Source organism: Natrix helvetica (genome assembly GCF_964273705.1).
Source record: "Natrix helvetica genome assembly, chromosome: 2".
NCBI classification, from domain to species: domain Eukaryota; kingdom Metazoa; phylum Chordata; class Lepidosauria; order Squamata; family Natricidae; genus Natrix; species Natrix helvetica.
This window is the reverse complement of record NC_138552.1, coordinates 266,831,338-266,849,853: the sequence shown is the minus strand read 5'-3', so window position 1 is coordinate 266,849,853 and position 18,516 is coordinate 266,831,338. Positions and strand designations below refer to the sequence as shown.

General features: G+C 39.7%; 1 protein-coding gene across 13 annotated transcripts in view; it reads left to right on the top strand.

The window, feature by feature from the left end:
- Nucleotides 1–18,516, top strand: part of HMBOX1 (homeobox containing 1) — a 137,793-nt gene that overhangs the window by 91,958 nt on the left and 27,319 nt on the right. For all 13 annotated transcript variants that reach the window (XM_081943796.1, XM_081943795.1, XM_081943791.1 and 10 more), the window contains 2 exons: nucleotides 1,961–2,071; nucleotides 12,994–13,147. In XM_081943796.1, the coding sequence (XP_081799922.1) occupies nucleotides 1,961–2,071; nucleotides 12,994–13,147 (265 nt within the window). The remainder of the gene's footprint in view (nucleotides 1–1,960; nucleotides 2,072–12,993; nucleotides 13,148–18,516) is intronic.

Sequence of the window (18,516 nt, the reverse complement as noted above, 5' to 3'; positions counted from 1 at the left end):
CGGCGTCTAGGAAAATATCACCACCTTCTTTGTGTGTGAGGGGAAAGGGGTTGTTTGACTGTTTCTCTCCCTGCATTTTGGACCAAGCCAGCGCTAAATAATGGCTGACTGCCCTTCACTCTCTGGTGTTCCATGCGCCTGCTTTGCTCATTCTGACCAGTGCAAAATGAACAGCTGAGTGAGTCATTCCATTTCCTGGTGGACGTGTTCATAATGTCCTCTAAGCTGATATCTTGAACTCCCTCTTCCTCCTCCTCTCACTCCACTGTTCCCTATCTTTGCAAGCAGTCGGAGCAATTAATCACAATAATGTCATTTGAAAATTAGGTCTCTTCAACTTAAGAGCTCAAAGCTTTTTATATTAAAAAAAAAGGCTGGTGTTTTTGTAATGTACAGTGTGTGTGTGTGTTCTTCCCCATAGACAGCAGAACCGTGAGATTACTGATTGAAGGGGGAGAGTGCAATTTAACCCCCATAACTGAGAAGTGTAATCATTTCTATCTGCAGTTTCAGGTTGCTTTTTAAAAGCCCGTTATGCACTAGAATAGGTTGAGAGGTGTGTGTAAGCATGTCCGTAGACTTCAGCATGGAAGTGTTATAACCATAGGAAGAAATAAGGGTTGCCTTATTTCAGATCAAGCAAATGCAATCTTTTATTTACATGAACATTCCTTTAAACATTTTAATTCTGCTTTTCTAGTTAGAATTTCCTCAGTATTTTTTAAAGTCCGGTAATGATAACCGGTAACGGTAAGCAGGACCTCTGACAGAAGTAGAGGGCATTTTTTGCTATATGAACTAGAGAATCAAAGGAATGATGCTTGGATGCAAAGCTTATACTTTTTCTGCATTAAAATTCCAAAGTATAGGAATTAAGATGTATGGCCTTTGCAACATCAATAACACTAAACCAAGGACAGACATGGTGGTTGTGATGTCCAAAAGTTTTTTGAAAGCAGCGTGATCAGCAAGTGGCATTAAGAAAAAGAGGCAGGGGCAAAGGAAGATTTGAAACCACAAGGAGGCAGATGTGATAGAATTCTTTTGAGCAGTTCTTTCACAAGTATGCAATAAACAAGATTTACACTTTGCATTTGCATCATGCTAAACCTAGTGGTAAAGTTGTGAGTAAGGCTATGTAGAATTGCAATGCATATTTTTAGTTCCTAGTTGCAACAAATGCATCTTCCATAAAAATTTGAGAAGATATATTGGATAAAAATTGCAGGCCATACCCGCTTGAAACCACCCTGTACAGGAAATGCTTTAAATAACTTATAAGAAATGAACAACTGTGTGTTTTAACAAGACCTTGAGAGAAGGGCTCCAAAGATATGGGATCAGCTTCAGAAAATAAGGCCTTATTCCATTATTGTTTTTAACTCATGCTAGATAGTGTTTTGTCAGCAGATCTTAAAAATGCCAATTGATACAAAGGAGTCGAGCTTTCAAGCACAATAATTTTAGGGAGATGGGATTGAAAAACATTAACATAAAAAAGCAAAGAAGTGCATTGTTCAATTGGTGGCATATGGGAGACAAAAACATGATAAAGAATTTGGTGGCTTACCAATTGCTTAGCTTGTTCTGTAAATTCCTGATGGATGGGGGGACAACTCTACTTTCTCAATGAGGGCTAGCTGCTCGGAAACCATATTTCTTGACAGCGTTCAAAGTTTGCTCTCCATTTTCTAAGACGTCTTTAGATTTTACTTTCTTCCCTTTTTATGTTGGAAACTTGTGATTTTCTTTCATCAAAACAAACAGGTATTTTCAGAAAATCATATTACAGGCCAAATGACAGATAGATTCACTGAGCCTTGTTCAGATTCTTTGTAAGCAGCTTAAAGCTTCTGTCCATAGATAGTGCTTTGCTATTCAAAGAACAAAATTGGCTATGTAGAGTGGAGGAGATATTTGATGGATGTTTCTCCCATGTTTCTCTTTGTCTCCCATGCAGGCATCAGTCAGAGTCGGATCTCCCACTGGCTGTTGCAACAGGGATCAGACCTGAGTGAACAAAAGAAAAGGGCCTTTTACCGATGGTACCAGCTTGAGAAATCAAATCCAGGTAAACAAAAACAAGTTAAGATACTCTGGCTGTTTCTTCTAAACTATGCCTTTTATCACAGGGCTGTGAGTGTTGTTAACCAGCAGAGAACACAATCTCCCTGCACTCTTTCCCCAATCACAGCCTGTCAAAGATCATTCTTTGAAAGTGGCAGCTGAGAGAAATAGGCTTGACTATAATTGGGGTTATTATTTTAATTAGACTAAAACATTTTCCCAACTTTGTGCAGGTAGGTTGGGCTCCAAGTCCCACAATGGCAAGACCAAAAGTCATGTTGGCTGGAAATTTGTAGAATTACCTGTAAATTGCCACACATGTAGAGATCACCAGGTTACAGTTGTGAATTTTCTCACCACTTTCTGTTTCAGCTCACAACCTTGATTAGCGGTGGCTGAGTGGCCTGCTGACTAGACTAAATAACCTTCTTCTGCAAGAACCTAGCCTTTTTTAAGGATGGAGGGAGAATAGCCAGGAACATTCATTTATTCAAAACATTTGTATATCTGCCCATCTTAAAACTAATCTCTGGACAGCTTACAGTGCAACCATTCAAACAAAATATATAGCTAAAACAAAAACTAGGAAAAACCTGGCAGTACAATCACATATTCCTGATGCAACCCATCAGTTCTTCCATTATTGTTTCACCTTATCTGAGCACCTAAGAGAAAACCTTTGTTTTGAGTGCTGCCCAGAAGGTTAAAAGGGTGGCATCCTGTCAGATCCCCAGTGGGAGGGTGTTTATAGAGCAGGGGCAATGGAAAACTACCTATCCGAGGACCCACAAGGTGACAATGTTTAAGGGAAAGGACATGGAGTACTAGAATCTACACCGGTGAGATGGGCATATATACTCAGGAAGTGGCGGTCCCGCGGATAACCTAAAAATATTTATAAAACTATCATGTCTTGTCCAGAGTATAGATTATTATATAGTTTAAATTAAGATTTCTTTCATAGCTCTTTTGGAAGGACCACATGCATGTAAACTTCTCAGGTTGTAATTTTTCTTCTTGGTGTAGAGCAAGGAGAGAGATGAATGTCCTAAAATATATATAACTCAGAATTGAAATGAAATTTGGAAAGAATCTCAATGGTCATATAGTTAGTTCAACCTTCAATGCAAGCTATCTATTATTGAGATATCCTGCCAGGTGGCCATGCAGCTTCTATTTAAACCTAGGGGAGACCTGATAGGGGAGACATAATAGCAGTGTTCCAATATCTCAGGGGTTGCCACAAAGAAGAGGGAGTCACTATTTTCCAAGGCACCTTAGGGTAGAACAAGAAGCAATGGGTGGAAACTAATCAAGGAGAGAAGCAACTTAGAACTGAGGAGAAATTTCCTGACAGTTAGAACAATTAATCAGTGGAACAGCTTGCCTCCAGAAGTTGTGAATGCCCCAACACTGGAAGTCTTTAAGAAGATGTTGGATAGCCATTTGTCTGAAACGGTATAGGGTTTCCTGCCTAGGCAGAGGGTTGGACTAGAAGACCTCCAAGGTCCCTTCCAACTCTGCTATTGTATTATTGTAACCTTCTAACAAATAAAACAACCTCTGACAACATGAACTATTCAGTGATAGAAAGAGAGCTTCAGAAGATAGCACCCCATTCTTCATCAGAGGTGTCAGAAGAAGATGCTGGACAAAAACCTGTGAAGGTACAAAGCAGTATGGCTCATTGGATGACTTTTATTCTTGGCTCTCAAACTTCAAAAAGCAGAGCCAAACAAAGCTTTGGGGATGGGATTGTAATTTAATGCCGTCGTTTCTGTGTGCATTCCTGAATAAGATTTATTGGCGATTTTTCTGCAGTTGCATGATTTTCTTCCAATAAAGGTGAATATTTGTAGCTCAGGGTTGAAATAATGGTCCTTGGTGCTCTCTGAGCTTGCTTGTTTTCTTGCAGACTAGGTGACATCATCAGTGCTAGTAAGGAGTGCTGTTTGCTGTTAACTTATATTCTGGCAACTTGCCTGTCTGTGTGACTAGGGGATGGTCTTAGAGATTCTTTGGTTGGACTGTTTACTGATGGCTCTTTCACAGTTCCTTGAATGGGGTATTGTTTACTTGATTGTTGGTCTGAGGCAGGGATGTCAAACTTGTGGGCCAAATGCATCACGCGTTGGCCACACCTAACCCCCGGTTTAGTGAAGGGGGGGAAAGTCACAATACATCATGTAACAATGATGTGAGGATGCGAGTTTGACATCCCTGGTTGGAGGCTAACCTTGGAGTTAATCTATGCTGATCTGGTTGCTGACTACTGGTGGAGAGGTGCTTATTCTCTTTTGGGCTGGTTGATTTGTCTCTTTTGCATTGTCTATAGATGTTGTTAATCTCTATGTGTCTGTGATTTTCTTCTCTCAGCTAGTGTTCTTGCAATAGAAAAGTAGGATGCATTGTATCTCCTCATAAGGTAGGTGCAAAGTGAAAGTAGGAATCTCTGTTGGTAATATTTACATAGTATAGGACCGTGATGGTGAACCTATGGCACGTATGCAGAGCCCTCTCTGCGGGCATGCCAGCCATCGCCCCATCCCAGCTCCACCGCGCATACGCACCTGCCTCCTGCCTCCTGCTGACCAGCTGGTCTTTGGGTCCCTGCTGTGCATGCATAGGGGGACACTCACATTGTATTTTGGAGACTCGCACAGCGCCCCTGTGCCCCGATTTGACTTCCAGGTTGATGCAGGAGGCCTTCCAGGCCCAAAACAGGGTATGGGGGCCCCAGCACCCCTCCCCCCATGCCCCGTGTTGGACCTGGAAGGCCTCCTGCACCAACCTGGAAGCCAAAAAGAGCACCGGGGTGGTGCTGCTGCACGAGCCCCCCCCCCCCCTTACTCCCTGTTTTGGACCTGGAAATCCTCCTGCACCAACCTGGAAGCCAAAAATGGGCGAGGGAAGGGGCAAGGGTGCATGCACAGGGGAGTGCGGGGTGTCATGTGTGCATGCGTGGAGTTTACATGTGCATATGCGGACTTTTCTTGGTATTTCTTGATAAAGTATTTATGAAAGATGGGAAATGAATGGAGATTCCAAGGAATGAAAATCCTTGCAGAAAAATAGTGAGTAGCATGTATTTTATTGAGTGAAATGAATGTTGAAAAAAGTGAACATTTGCTGTGTATGAGAGTTTGCTTCTGCTTATTTTGTTACGTGGGAGTAAGAGTTGGATATATCAGAAGAAACATAAAAGCAAATCAAATGTAATGGGAATGGTTACTTAAAAACATGTGTGGTAAAACAAGAGGATAAGGTCAAGAACGCATACAGTAAGTGCCGAATGAATATGGATTGAATATGAAAGTGAGTCATCAGAGTGAAAAGAAATAGATTGAAATATGAAATGAATCAGGATCAAATCACAAAACAAATACCTCGCAGAAGAGTAAATAGGTTAAGAGGAACGGACAAACTTAGAAAGTCATGATGAGATGGAATCGATAAGAGAAGTGAAAAGTTTCAAGACAAAAAGCAATGTTTGAAGCAGTTTCACGATGTGAAAATAAGAATGATTTTTCAGGAAATACCTGAAAGAACTAAAGAAGCTTCTTTGGATGAGAAGCGAAACATCTTCAAGGTAAAACAAAGTCCAGTTGCCTTTTGAAAAAGCACCTTTGGGACAATTTTCAAGAAACAGGAATATAGTGAAAGGCTTTGATACTAAGTAGATTAATCTGTATTTTCTTATTTCATGCCTTTATTTCTTTGACATGCCATTCCTTATTTATTTTCTGCACTTTGTATAATGCTACTTATACCTGAAAATATCAGGATAAGTATGAATATGGAGAGCTTGCCAAATAATTGCTCTATTCTCAAAACTTCAAGAATTAAATTGTTCCAGCTTGGATCTGTTGTTGCTTTGTTTGAAGCCTGTCTCTTACTTCCTGTCTGTATGCATTTGAGGTAACCTTGCTAGATTAAATCTTGGTTAAGTTGTTGCAAATTGTCTTTCCTTTCTCCCTTGGTAGGCATCTCATGAAGATTATGGACTTTTTCGTGTGGCATATCATTTTTGTTCAAAGATACAGTGTACAATTTCTGGACATTTGAGTTTCACTTACAGATTAGATAAGTAACCACAAATGACAGCCATCTATCAAACAGGCATAATTAAGAAAAACCTAGCGCTCATGTTTACAACTTTAAAAAAGTATGCAAAAAGAAGAAGAATTGGTAGAGATGAGGGAGAAAAAGCATCCCAAAATTGGTTGCAAAATTACATACATGGGTAATCCTCAACTTATGACCCCAATTGAGCCCAAAATTTATATTGTTAAGGGAGACATTTGTTGACTGAATTTTGCCCCATTTTAGGACCTTTCTTGCCTCAGTTGTTAAGTGAATCTGCAGTTGTTAATTTAGTAACCCGGTCGTTAAGTGAGTCTGGCTTCTGCAATGACTTTGCTTGTCAGAAAATCACAAAAGGGGATCAAGTGATCTTGGGGGACACAGGAACTATCATAAATATGAACCAGTTTGCAAGCATCTGAATTTTGATCACATGATTATGAGGAAAGGTCGTAAGTGTTCGATGCTGTTGTAACTTTGAACAGCTACTAAACGAACTGTTGTAAGTCGAGGACTTCCTGTATAAGACCCTTCTTTGACCAATGTATAGGACCAGGTTCATAATTGTTTTATCATTATAAGCTTTAGGAGAGCAAAAGGAATCTATAGGCAGCTGAATAATAGTAAACTCCTTTATGTATCTTTCCATTTGAAAAATGCGTACATTTTTTGAGAAGTTTTGGATTCAGACCTGAGAACCGTTACAAAGGTAGACTTTTAAGCCACTCTGACAGATATTGCAGTACCCTTGTTTTGACATCCAGAATGTTAATTCATTTGGTCTGGCTTGATTAGTCTTATTGGCAAATAGGTAGCCGGGCAGCCTCTATGAAGTCGATGAGTGCATAACCTTGGCAGCACTTTCCGTCTCTTTCTCCAGGTCGTCACCAATTTAAGCAGACATAGAGATGTGATGGCTTTGGCTTGCAGTCCAGGCATAGCTGTCTGCATTTTTAAAACAAAAATGCTAGAGCTTTCTCCTTGGGCTTTATCCCACATTCTCCTTGCTTGAACATGTATGGCTTTGTTCTCGGCAAGGGGAGGAGAAGACATTCCTCTTCCATAAGAAATAAATTTGCTCAGCTTGTTAATGCTTTAGCAAGGCTCGCGAGCGATTGACCCTGTCTGGCCTACTATTTCTAAGGGGCAGGCTAACAGTGAAAATAAAAAGATTCCCTCCCACTCCCACTGTCCCACCAAAGCCATCTAAGCGAATGTTTTAAAAGTCCCCATCCCTGTGATTCAAATTTTGTGGATCATTTTTTTCCTCCCCTGGGGAATGGGTTCCAATAAGCTAGCTTCAACCTTCCTTCTAGTCCCCATGGAAATGCAGTGAGTTTCTAAAAGAGGAAAAGAGTGAAATTAGGGAATAGGGTGTTAACGGAAGGACAGTGAGCCAACAAAGAGATTCTGTGTGTCTCTTTTAATTTATATTTATATTTGGTCTATCCTGAGAATACTACCAATCAGCCTAAAAACTGGCCAGGGTTACATTGCAGAATGAGATGGGTAGTATATAAATTTAATAAGTAAATAAATGGGGGACCACAGTTTGAAATGCATGTTTCCCCTAGATATAGTTGTTTCTTAGTGTGTTGGACTATAACTTCCACAGTTCCTGTTCAGCATTATTTTTCTGGGAAATGTTGATAGGGAGGATACAAAGGGAGGATACAAAGACTTGGGTTTGATGTGGACCATCATTATTGTGGATGCAACTCTTTCTCATCCTTTAGACTGCCAGATTTCTGTTGGACTGCCAAGGAACTTCCAGAAGCACCAATTAAGAGTACACGGGCATTGGTTTTTAGAAGAATTTCAGGATATGCCAGAGAAAATGTATGCTTAAGGTCCAAGGCATGCTGTAATAAAAGGTTCTAAACAGAGCTTCTGTTTTTCATTCTCCCACAATCAATATGGAGAAGCACCAAATAGCACTAGTATTTTAGGGAGGAATGAGATACAATTCACAAATGGTAGAAGAGAATGCAGAAGGAAGGGAGGGAACAACGTATATACTTTGCAGAAGAATCTTCTTGGCACCATCACCATCTGAAGTCTGGCTTGAAAGAGTGAATGAGATAACATAATCAACTGCACTCTCTTTATAGAAATAGAAAGGAGCAAACCTATTCGGAATAGAAAAGTTACTAAAGAAATTAGTGAGCACACGAAGAACCCATAGAATTCTTAGAAAGCTTTGGGCTATTCCATATCAGTTCACATTTATAACAGGTATAGTTATACATTCTTTTCTAAGAAATGGATTCGCGATTGAAACACAGCTGCAAGTCTTATAATTTCATATTTGACTTGACATTTTGCCAGGGACTTCACTTGTTCTCTTTTAATTCCAAACTTTGAAACCACCACTGTTTCAAAGAAGCCTCAACTCTAAGTTTATACTACTAGCAAACCCAAAGGAGCATGACAATTGTAGCAATGCAAAAAAGTATATGAGGCAGTGTACTTCAGTAGACATTACTATGAAAATAGTAATTTTAGGGTTTATTTAATATCCACGGGACAATAGATAGATTTGGGAGGGGGGAGAGAAATTGGGAAAGTGAGTTTGGAAAATAGTGGATTCGCTGGAATCCATATTAGAATATTTTGTTGCAAATCCACCTTGTAATTTTTGTTCATTTCTCTAATAAACCCCAGTTTTGTCTGCTTTCTAAACTAAAGTGCCACAATTCTATTACGTATTTGCTTATTTGTTGCCAATATTTTAGCCACACACACAAAAAAAGAATCCTAACAGTTTTCACAAAATTCAAACTATCAAAACAAAGTATACAAATACCAACGAATGCTTATACAATCAGCAATCCAACTCAGCTCCTTAAAGTCAAATTCAAAAGACAAATTCAACTAACTTCCAGTTGAAGACACTAGTGCATATTTGGAAGCAGCTAGTTCCATAATAAGGTCTTAATAGAAAACACCACTTTCTAGTCATCATTCTCAATGAGCTGTGGTGGCACAGGGGTTAGAATGCAGTAGTGCAGGCTACTTCTGCTGTCCTCCAGCTGCCTGCACTTCGGCAGTTCGATTCTCGCCGGCTCAAGGTTGATTCCCCCTTCCATCCTTCCGAGGTGGATAAAATGAGGATCCAGACTGTTGGGGGCAATATATTGACTTGTAAACCGCTGAGAGAGGGCTGTAAAGCACTATGAAGCAGCATATATGTCTAAGTGCTATTGCTATTTGTGAGATGAGTTCACTTGTTTTCAGGAAAAGGATCTTAAGTTTCTCCTCCTACGTGGATACATAGAGCAGACAGGTTTCATCTGGGGGGAAATGAATGGTAGAACCCCTTTACAGCAGTTTAAAGGTTAAAAAACAGAACCGGATTAGAAACCAGTTGGCAACCAAAGCAGCAATTAAAAAATAAGTATAAATCTTACATTGCAGCTCTCAATAACTTGGCTACTGCATTTTTATCCACTCTATTGTTTGAATCATTTTCAACAGCCGCTCCATGAAGTGTGTTACAACAATCTCACCAAGGGGCTCAAAGAGATATGAAACTGGACATCAATCTCAGCTAAGCAAAGGTTCTCCTTACTTTTGCCGTTCTTCTTTTTCTAGCAAGGGCTAAGAGTCCAAGAGTAGTTCCAAGTTGCAGGCCAGTCCTCTCATGGGAAGAGTGACCCATGAAAATTGTTGGTGGAAGAAGCCAAGGAGAATAGAGGAAGAAGATAAAATAAAACTAGAACAATGTCGAAATAGAAGTTGGAAGACGAAGTTGGTGATGCACCCAGATATGACTGGGTCTTTTTTTCCTAGAAAATGGTGCAGGCCAGTGGTGGGATTCACATTTTTTTACCACCGGTTCTGTGGACGTGGTTTGGTGGGCGTGGCAGGGGAAGGATACTTGTAAAATCTCCATTCCCTCCCCACTCCAGGGGAAGGTTACTGCAAAATGCCCATTTCCTCCCAATCAGCTGGGACTCAGGAGGCAGAGAATAGATGGGGACGGGGCCAGTCAGAGGTGGTATTTACCGGTTCTCTGAACTACTCAAAATTTCTGCGGTTCTCCAGAACTGGTCAGAACCTGCTGAATGCCACCTCTGGTGCAGGCGAAGGGAAGTGAAATGTGAATGTGTGTTCCAGCAGAGTTGCAGCAACTAGCTGTATGCAAGCAGTGTGGTGGCTGCCAAATACCCCTAACTCTTTTCTTGTAAAATGGGTTTTAGTTCTACCAGGTAGACATGTTTTTCCTTTTAAGGGAGTGGGATGACAGAATCATCACGTCCTGAATTAAAAGTAGGCTTTGAAGCAGCAAAGCTCTCAGGGTTGTAGCCAAGTGATCTAATCTCTTGGCTGTGCTGCTCTTTTGCATGGCCATATCTAATACTTAAGAAGAGGAACTGCAGAGCAGGGAAAACATGTTGTGTGTTCAGAAAGCAGGCCTGTCAATAATAAGTGATTTACATGGAAGCAGAAATATTGCCGAAGAAAATTTATAGATTTTTTTTGTCTTCTTTTTTAACTAAGAAGCATCTTTGAAATGCTTGTCTCATAGAATTATTTGTGTCTGTTATCTAGAAGCTAAATGCTACAGAAATGTGCTCTCTTTCCCATTCTGCTCGGATGTTCACCAAAAAAGGATTTCCAGAGAGAAGTTTTGCTTTTCAGAGGCTCTTCTCCTATATGAATGTATATGCCTCGAGATGGTTGCCATATAAATTTAATAAATAAACATTTTTGAATATTTTTTTCAACTATTCAAAACCTGTGAAGATACTTTTGCTCTCATTTTGCCCTAAATATTCATTTTGTGAATATCTGTATCCTAATTTGCAATGTTTTGGAAATGCAGACTGAATAAATCCATTTAAAAGTTGAGATTCTATTTCAGTACATACCATACACAGTTATGTGGAGATTTCTCTGATGTCGTTGACACAGCAACATTTCTGAACTTTTATATCAAAAACATATATTCTTCTGGGTTTGTTGTGCTGCTGTTAAGCATGAAGTATACCAAACAGGAGAAATAAGCAATCTGTAGTAAATATAAATTCACTTGTAAATCATTATTAATCTGAAGGAGCTTGAGTGTGTCTGGCTTTTTTAATTAGCTTGAATATCTGTGCTTTCATATGCTTAAATATGCTGTTGTCTAAACTGCTAAGGTGTTATTGAATGTTAATGAACATTCCAGCTGTTCAGATACAAAACCCCAAATGCTCTGTACATTAGAGGGAGTACTTAATGAGAGGAGGTGCAGACAAGAAAGGAGGCAGTGCTGCCATAATGTTAGTTAATAATTAGTCTTGTGTTTGGGTGTGCATAAGAGAAGAAGGAAAGCATGAAGGGGACTTATAGGAATAGTCTCTAAATGTGAGGGGGGGGGGGGGGAACAAGTATCTCTTATACTTACCAGGCTACTTACAATATGTTATAAGCCATCACACTAAATTATAGTGGTACCGCGTGATCTGATGTATTAGAAATCCTGCATTGGTAAGGCATATTGGATGGAGCCGTGATGGCAAACGTATGGCAGGCGTGCCTGAGGTGGCGCACAGAGCCATGTTGCCTGGCATACGCGGCGTTGCCCGTTTCTCTTCTGGGTTTCTGCCATGCATGCACATGCGACAATCAGGTGGCCTTTGTGCATTCAGCAGTGCTTGAAACTGGAAGGGCTGGTCTTCCAATTTCTGATGTGAGCATGCATATGCTGGCCAGCTGATCATTGCATGCGCTTGCACGCCAGTAGCTGGATGACTAGCTTGCTGGTGCGTATGTGCACCCCAGAAACTGGAAGTTCATTTTACAGCGTGCACATGCCCCTTGGGTAGCTCCTCTTCCTGGTTGCACGTCAGATGAGTGTGCACTCCCTTTTCGGCACTCATACCGAAAAGATTCACCATCACTGGGATAGAGAAACACCATGCCAAGAACGGTTTATTGTAGCCACGGGATCAAGTGTGCTAACTTTGTTAACTGCTTTCTAGGAAAGCTAGGGTAAGTTAAAGTGCCTAGAATCTGTCCTTCACTTATGTACTGACAGCCCCAGAATGCTAAGAATTTCCTTCCCACTACCCATAATATTTATAGGCAATCAGTCAAAAAAGGCATGATTGTATATGTATACAATACAATACAATACAATAGCAGAGTTGGAAGGAACCTTGGAGGTCTTCTAGTCCGATCCCCTGCCTAGGCAGGAAACCCTATACCATTTCAGACAAATGACTATCCAACATCTTCTTAAAGACTACCAGTGTTGAGGCATTCACAACTTCTGGAGGCAAGCTGTTCCACTGATTAATTGTTCTAACTGTCAGGAAGTTTCTCCTCAGTTCTAAGTTGCTTCTCTCCTTGATTAGTTTCCACCCATTGTTTCTTGTTCTACCCTCAGGTGCTTTGGAGAATAGTTTGACTCCCTCTTCTTTGTGGCAACCCCTGAGATACTGGAATACTGCTATCATGTCTTTCCTAGTCCTTCTTTTCATTAAACTAGACATACCCAGTTCCTGCAACCGTATGTGCCATTCACAATCTCTAAATGGTAATGGGACCTTCTATTTTGGAATTCTGCACTGTAATATTAGCTGTTGCTTGAATGTGAGGTATCAGGAGACTTGATGTGACAACTTGCAGGCGGTTGCGCTGTTCTTTGACTTAATTTCTTTATCAGGAGCTCTTCTGTTATACACACAGGGCTCTGTTTCTCTTTATTGCTAGTTATCTTAATTTTAATTTCAGGGAAACAAAGTCTCATCCCACTGGGAGTTGTTCCCTGTCATCAGCCAGACTGGGAAGAGAAGTGGGTGTTATTTTTAGTTCCTTAGGAAACATTTTGCTTTCTGTTTTGCTTTTTTCCAGGGGCTACATTAAGCATGAGACCAGCCCCTCTTCCAGTTGAAGAGCCAGAATGGAGACAGACACCTCCGCCAGTCACAGCTACCTCTGGGACTTTCCGCTTGCGACGTGGCAGTCGGTTTACCTGGAGAAAGGAATGTTTGGCTGTCATGGAAAGGTAATATATGACCTTGATGAACTACACACACAGTATGTGGTGAGAGTTAGATTAGACAAGGGTGTCAAACTCAATTTAATGGATGACTGCATCAGGTTGTGTTTGACCTCCGGTGGCCAGGGTCACTGTCGCCAGGATGGGCATGGCCAGCTCAACATCACTCATGTCGGGGACATCTGTGGTGGCCTGAGTGCTGGATTAGACCATTTCACCGAGCCCAAAATATTTTTTTTTATTTTGTGTGTGCGCGCGCGTGTGTGTGTGATGTTATTCAATCAGTGATTACTCAGTGAAAACTATGCAAAAGATCAAACCAAAGAATAACCAAGTGAACAAGCCATATTATGTAATATTGCTGTGCCCTATAGCAATGTTGCCCTGGGAATGTTTTAGATGGGGATTGTAGATAACAGTAATTTGCTTGCTAGCTTTGTCCTGTGACAGATCACTCCCTCTAATATCACTAATTTGTACGATGAAGACCAAAGGAGGATTACATTTTTAAAACTCTGTAGCCATTTCAATTTTCCATCTTTTGATGTTTTTTGTAGTACCACCAAAAAAAAAAAAATCACCTATTACCAATCATTTATGTTTTTTGTTTTGTTTTGTTTTTCTTCAGTATGTTCAGAACCTGTCTTTTTCCTCTGTTCTGCACTTTAAAAAACTTGTCCTAGACTATTTACAATCTGAAAGCCAAAGAAAAAAGCAGCTCCAGTAAACGTATACTTATTTTTAAACTTAAGGCTGAATAACCACAATATATGACTGACTTTTCTCTGTTGAGATGGAGCTAAAGTTGCTCCAGATAAATGCTTTGGATATAAATGGGAAGTCAGTTTGATTATATGATTATTCATTCACATTTCTAGTCTGCCTTAGAGACTTAGAGTAAGTAAAATCGGTTATGAATAAACACAAACAATATTAATATAGGATATGAATAAACACAAAATTCCTAACATCGAATACTTCACATAATGTTATCCAGACTCAGGACACTCTCTTATAATGGCTTAAGGCACATAATATAATATATAGAACATACATTAATAGAGTTGGGTGGAACCTTGGAGGTCTTCTAGTCCAACCCCGAGCTCAATCAGGAAAACCCTACACCATTTCAGGCAAATGGTTGTCCAACCTCTTTCTGAAATCCTTCAGTGATGGAGCACTCACAATTTCTGAAGGCAAACTGTTCCAATGGTTTATTACTCTAACCTTTAGGAATTTTCTTCTTAGTTCTACTATATTTCTTTCCTTGGTTAGTTTCTGTCCACTGTTACCTTAGGCTTAGTATTATATGATAGTATTATAGTATGTGTTGCAGATTAGAATTAGAGCCTCTTAACTCTAGGATACAATTCTTGGAGTAATGAGGTTGAATGAGAAGGATAGCAATTTTCACAGTTTATATTTTACAAAGGTATCATCAAATAGCAAAAAGTAGCAATTCCTATTTATCAGTACCAAATACTGTAAAGCTCGAATTCTCCAACTAAATGAGGATTGTAAATCATTTGGGTTTGTAATCCTTTATCATCATTCATTAAATTAGATCAATAATATTTTCTCAATATTACAATGCAAGAGGAAGGAACCAGAGAGTAGCTTACTTAAGGGCACCCAGGAAAATCATAAAACAAGGAGTTTCCAGTTCTGACTATAGCTCAGTCTGTTAATCACTGCATTTGCACTTGAACCTGGAAGCTTTTCTTGCCTTCAGGGAGTGTTGTGCACATATAATGCCTGGATATTATTATTATTTTTTTATCTGAAAAGATGTGAGATTTTTTTACTACTTTATTTTATGGTAAAAAACTTGTCTCTTGGAGTCTTGGCAGGTATCATGCATGCTTGGTTTATGTAATTGAGGCTCTTTTCTTGATATAATATTAGTTCTGTATTTCAATTGTTGCATAATAGGTTTATACATTTATTTGCAACCATATGTTTTAGTAAAATTCACATAAAATTACAACAATCCATATCAATTCAATACTTCCCCTCTAATATTAACAGCACTATTTTTCAACATGTGCTTTCGTATCTTTCTTGTGGCCATTGGAAACAATGAAACTTTTTTTTGTTACCTATTTATCAAAAAAATCATTTGATTTTTTCCCCTTATAAACTAGACTGTTTCAGTTGGATTAACAAAGGTATGATGAATCTAGCTGTAGATACCTGATATTAGCAAGTAATGGCTCAGATTTTTCTATGGAAAATCTTACAAATGCATAAAAAGTGTGTATCCTTTATATCTTCCATCAAAATAGGCTATTGGCATTGTTTAAAAGTGAAGTTATGGAAAAACTGTGAATGAAATATAAGACATTGCAAATAATGTAACATTCCTTGTCTATCTTTAAAAAATTGATGGCATTTTGCCTCTTTAAATCCTTAAAATATAATAGTGTATGATAATTACTGTCATTTAGCAGTTCCTGATAATTATCAGTCCCTGATAATTGTGAAAATAGCTTTAAATACAAATTCATCCATTTATTGTTACGTTGCATAGCCGTTCTTGCATAGCAGGCAGGCAGGCAGGAAGGAAGGAAGGATGGATTGATCCGGGAAAGGTTTATGGCCTGCTTACTGAGAAGACTTCTGGAGGAAAGAATATAGAAATGGAGAAAGCAGTAGTGATGTAAAATGCTGATTGAATGTGGAGGATGGAAGGATTTATATTTCTTGCAGTCATTTGGTTGTTAGCATTCTTTTGCAGAGCCATTGAGACCACTTGGAGGTTTATCATTGCCCTCAGGATCACCTGTACAGTGCAAATAGGTGTAGAACCTTCTTGGAATTGCTAAAGGGACTGTGTTGTAAACAGGATATAGGTGGTTGTATCAGTCAGAACTGAGGAAGCTTTTTGGATGAGAAGCAAAACATCTTCAAGGAAAAACAGTCCAGTTGCCTTTTGAAAAAGCACCTTTGGGACAGCCAGGATCTGGATCCCTGAGAATCTCCATAGACTTTTAGGGAAAACAATGGTTTAATGTTGCAAATGTGCAGTTCCCTGGCAGAATTTGGTATATGCAGGATGCATGGCAACACTTCACACAATGTAGGATACATTAATGCAGAAGCAAAAATTATTTTGCCTAACCAATAATCAGAGTTGCATTTTCTCATTGCTCTGCCTTTACTATCTCTGATGGTACAGATTTCTACAAGTTGGCAGTATTTCTACGTCCCACATAAATCATAGAAATGAACTGCTTCTAGGATATTTCGGTCTTTTCACCATCACTTCACATTCTAGTCCAGCTCACCCATTTTGGCCACTTTTCATTTTCATCCTTTACTGTCACCCTACACAAAAGAGATCATTTGATTCTCTCTGCAATCAGCCATCGCCATCCTGACGGGCGCCTTTTGTCTAGAAAGCACAATTGCATTTGTTGAAGGTTTATCCCCAGGCTTTTGTAATCATTCATTCTACACATCTTGCTGCTTCCTTCCCCCCACCCCATCTATTTACCCATAAGCTACACTTTTTTTTTTGCTTCACTGCTTCAATACATTCTGAACCTAGTATAGTCTAATAATTTTTGATAGACATTTGGGAGTGGAGACCACTTTAATAGGGTGTCAACACTCATATATCTTTAGCCTTTATATCTCACAATCTCTCTTCCGGACATTCAGAAAATGTTTTTATTGTATTGGGTTCCTAGTGATATTGGCACTATTCAAATGTTGATAAACCATATACTTTCAGTGTGTGGTGTGAAAGGGCAGTTGGAGAAAATCTTCCTAGTGGTAGGAATGGTAAAACATGATAGGCCCTTGATGGCGAACTTATGGCACACGTGCCCGAAATGACACATGGAGCCATGTCACCTATCATGTGCAGCACCGCCTGGTCCTCTTCTGAGTTTCCGGTGTGCATGCACACACGATGATCAGCTGGCCTTTGTGCATGTGGCAATGCCAGAAACTGGAAGAGCTGGTCTTCCGTTTTCCGGCATGAGCATGCACGCCGGGCAACTGATCAGCATGTGCGCATGCATGGCAGTAACCGGAAGACTTGCTTGTCAGTGCATGGTGTGCACATGCTCCCTGGGCAGCTCCTTTTCCTGGTTGCAGCCCAGGTGAGCATGCGCATGTGCGCAAAGCATGAGTGTGCAAAGCACGCGCATACAAAGTGCTCCCTTTTTGGCAGTCAGTGCCGAAAAGGTTTGCCATCACTATGATAGGCATTTAACAGAAGGAGAGGTAAACAGATTGTATCAGTCACATTCCAGACTTCGGTATTTGGATGTCTTGATGTTCATTTGTCTGTTTGTTCATGCATTCGTTCAATTCAATTCATTTATTTGTTTATTCATTCTCCATAGGCTTCATATCTAAGGTGGGGCTAGAACTCACAGTCTCCCACTTTCTAGCCTTATACCTTAACCATTTCGCCAAACTGGCTCTTCTATTTTTATGCACGTGTGTAATATTTTGAGCTAAATACTGTAGTGCAACTTTAGTAGAAGTGGGAAAGATTTTGTTCTGAATGACAATCTGAAGGTATCCTTAATATCACTGCATAAGAATAACTAACCAGGAATGGGGGAGAGAGGGATGTGAAACCATTAGGTGGCCAAAGGAAGGGAATAGGCAGGCACCCAAGAGAAGACAGAGGAACACAAAAGGAGAGTTCTCAAACATCTACCTCACAAATCATGAAAGAAACATGGAAACAAGAGTCAATCTCAAAACTGGGTTATAGTGGTTTTCTTTTCTTCTTTCCATCCTGAGTTCTTTGTTTTTTAAAAAAATGATTCTCCATTCTCTCAGGTAATAATAATAGAAAAAAAAATCTACTTTCCGTAGCCATTAATTAACTGACTTTCCTTAACATCCCATGTCTTTTATTTGTAGTAGGAGCTGTAGGACTCCTGTGCACCTATGTTAATATTTGGCTTCTATTTTTAAGCATCCATAATGAGAAACATATGCTTTATGAACTAGACGTTCTGGCTGCCTTTATCTGTTGCCTATTTCACTTCTGTCAGAATATTCATGACTGGTAGAGACATGGCAACAAGGTCAACCAATGAATAGGGCTTAGCAACAAGGTCAGCCAATGAGGGCTATTTGGAAACGTAAAGAGTTTTGGAGCCAGGGCATGGCTTAACTGCAGCTCTATGCGCTGTACAAAAGGAAACTGAAACTAGCCTGGGCTTGTCTGTTCTAAACTCTGAAATGAAACTAACTGTCCTGCTGCCGGTGTTTACTTGTAACTACTACTACGTTGGAGAAAATCTATTTTGGTAGTGTACATTTATTGTCATGTGTTAATATGTACCGTATTTTTCGGAGTATAAGATGCACCCAGGTTTTGAAGAGGCAAATTTTTTAAAAAAAGG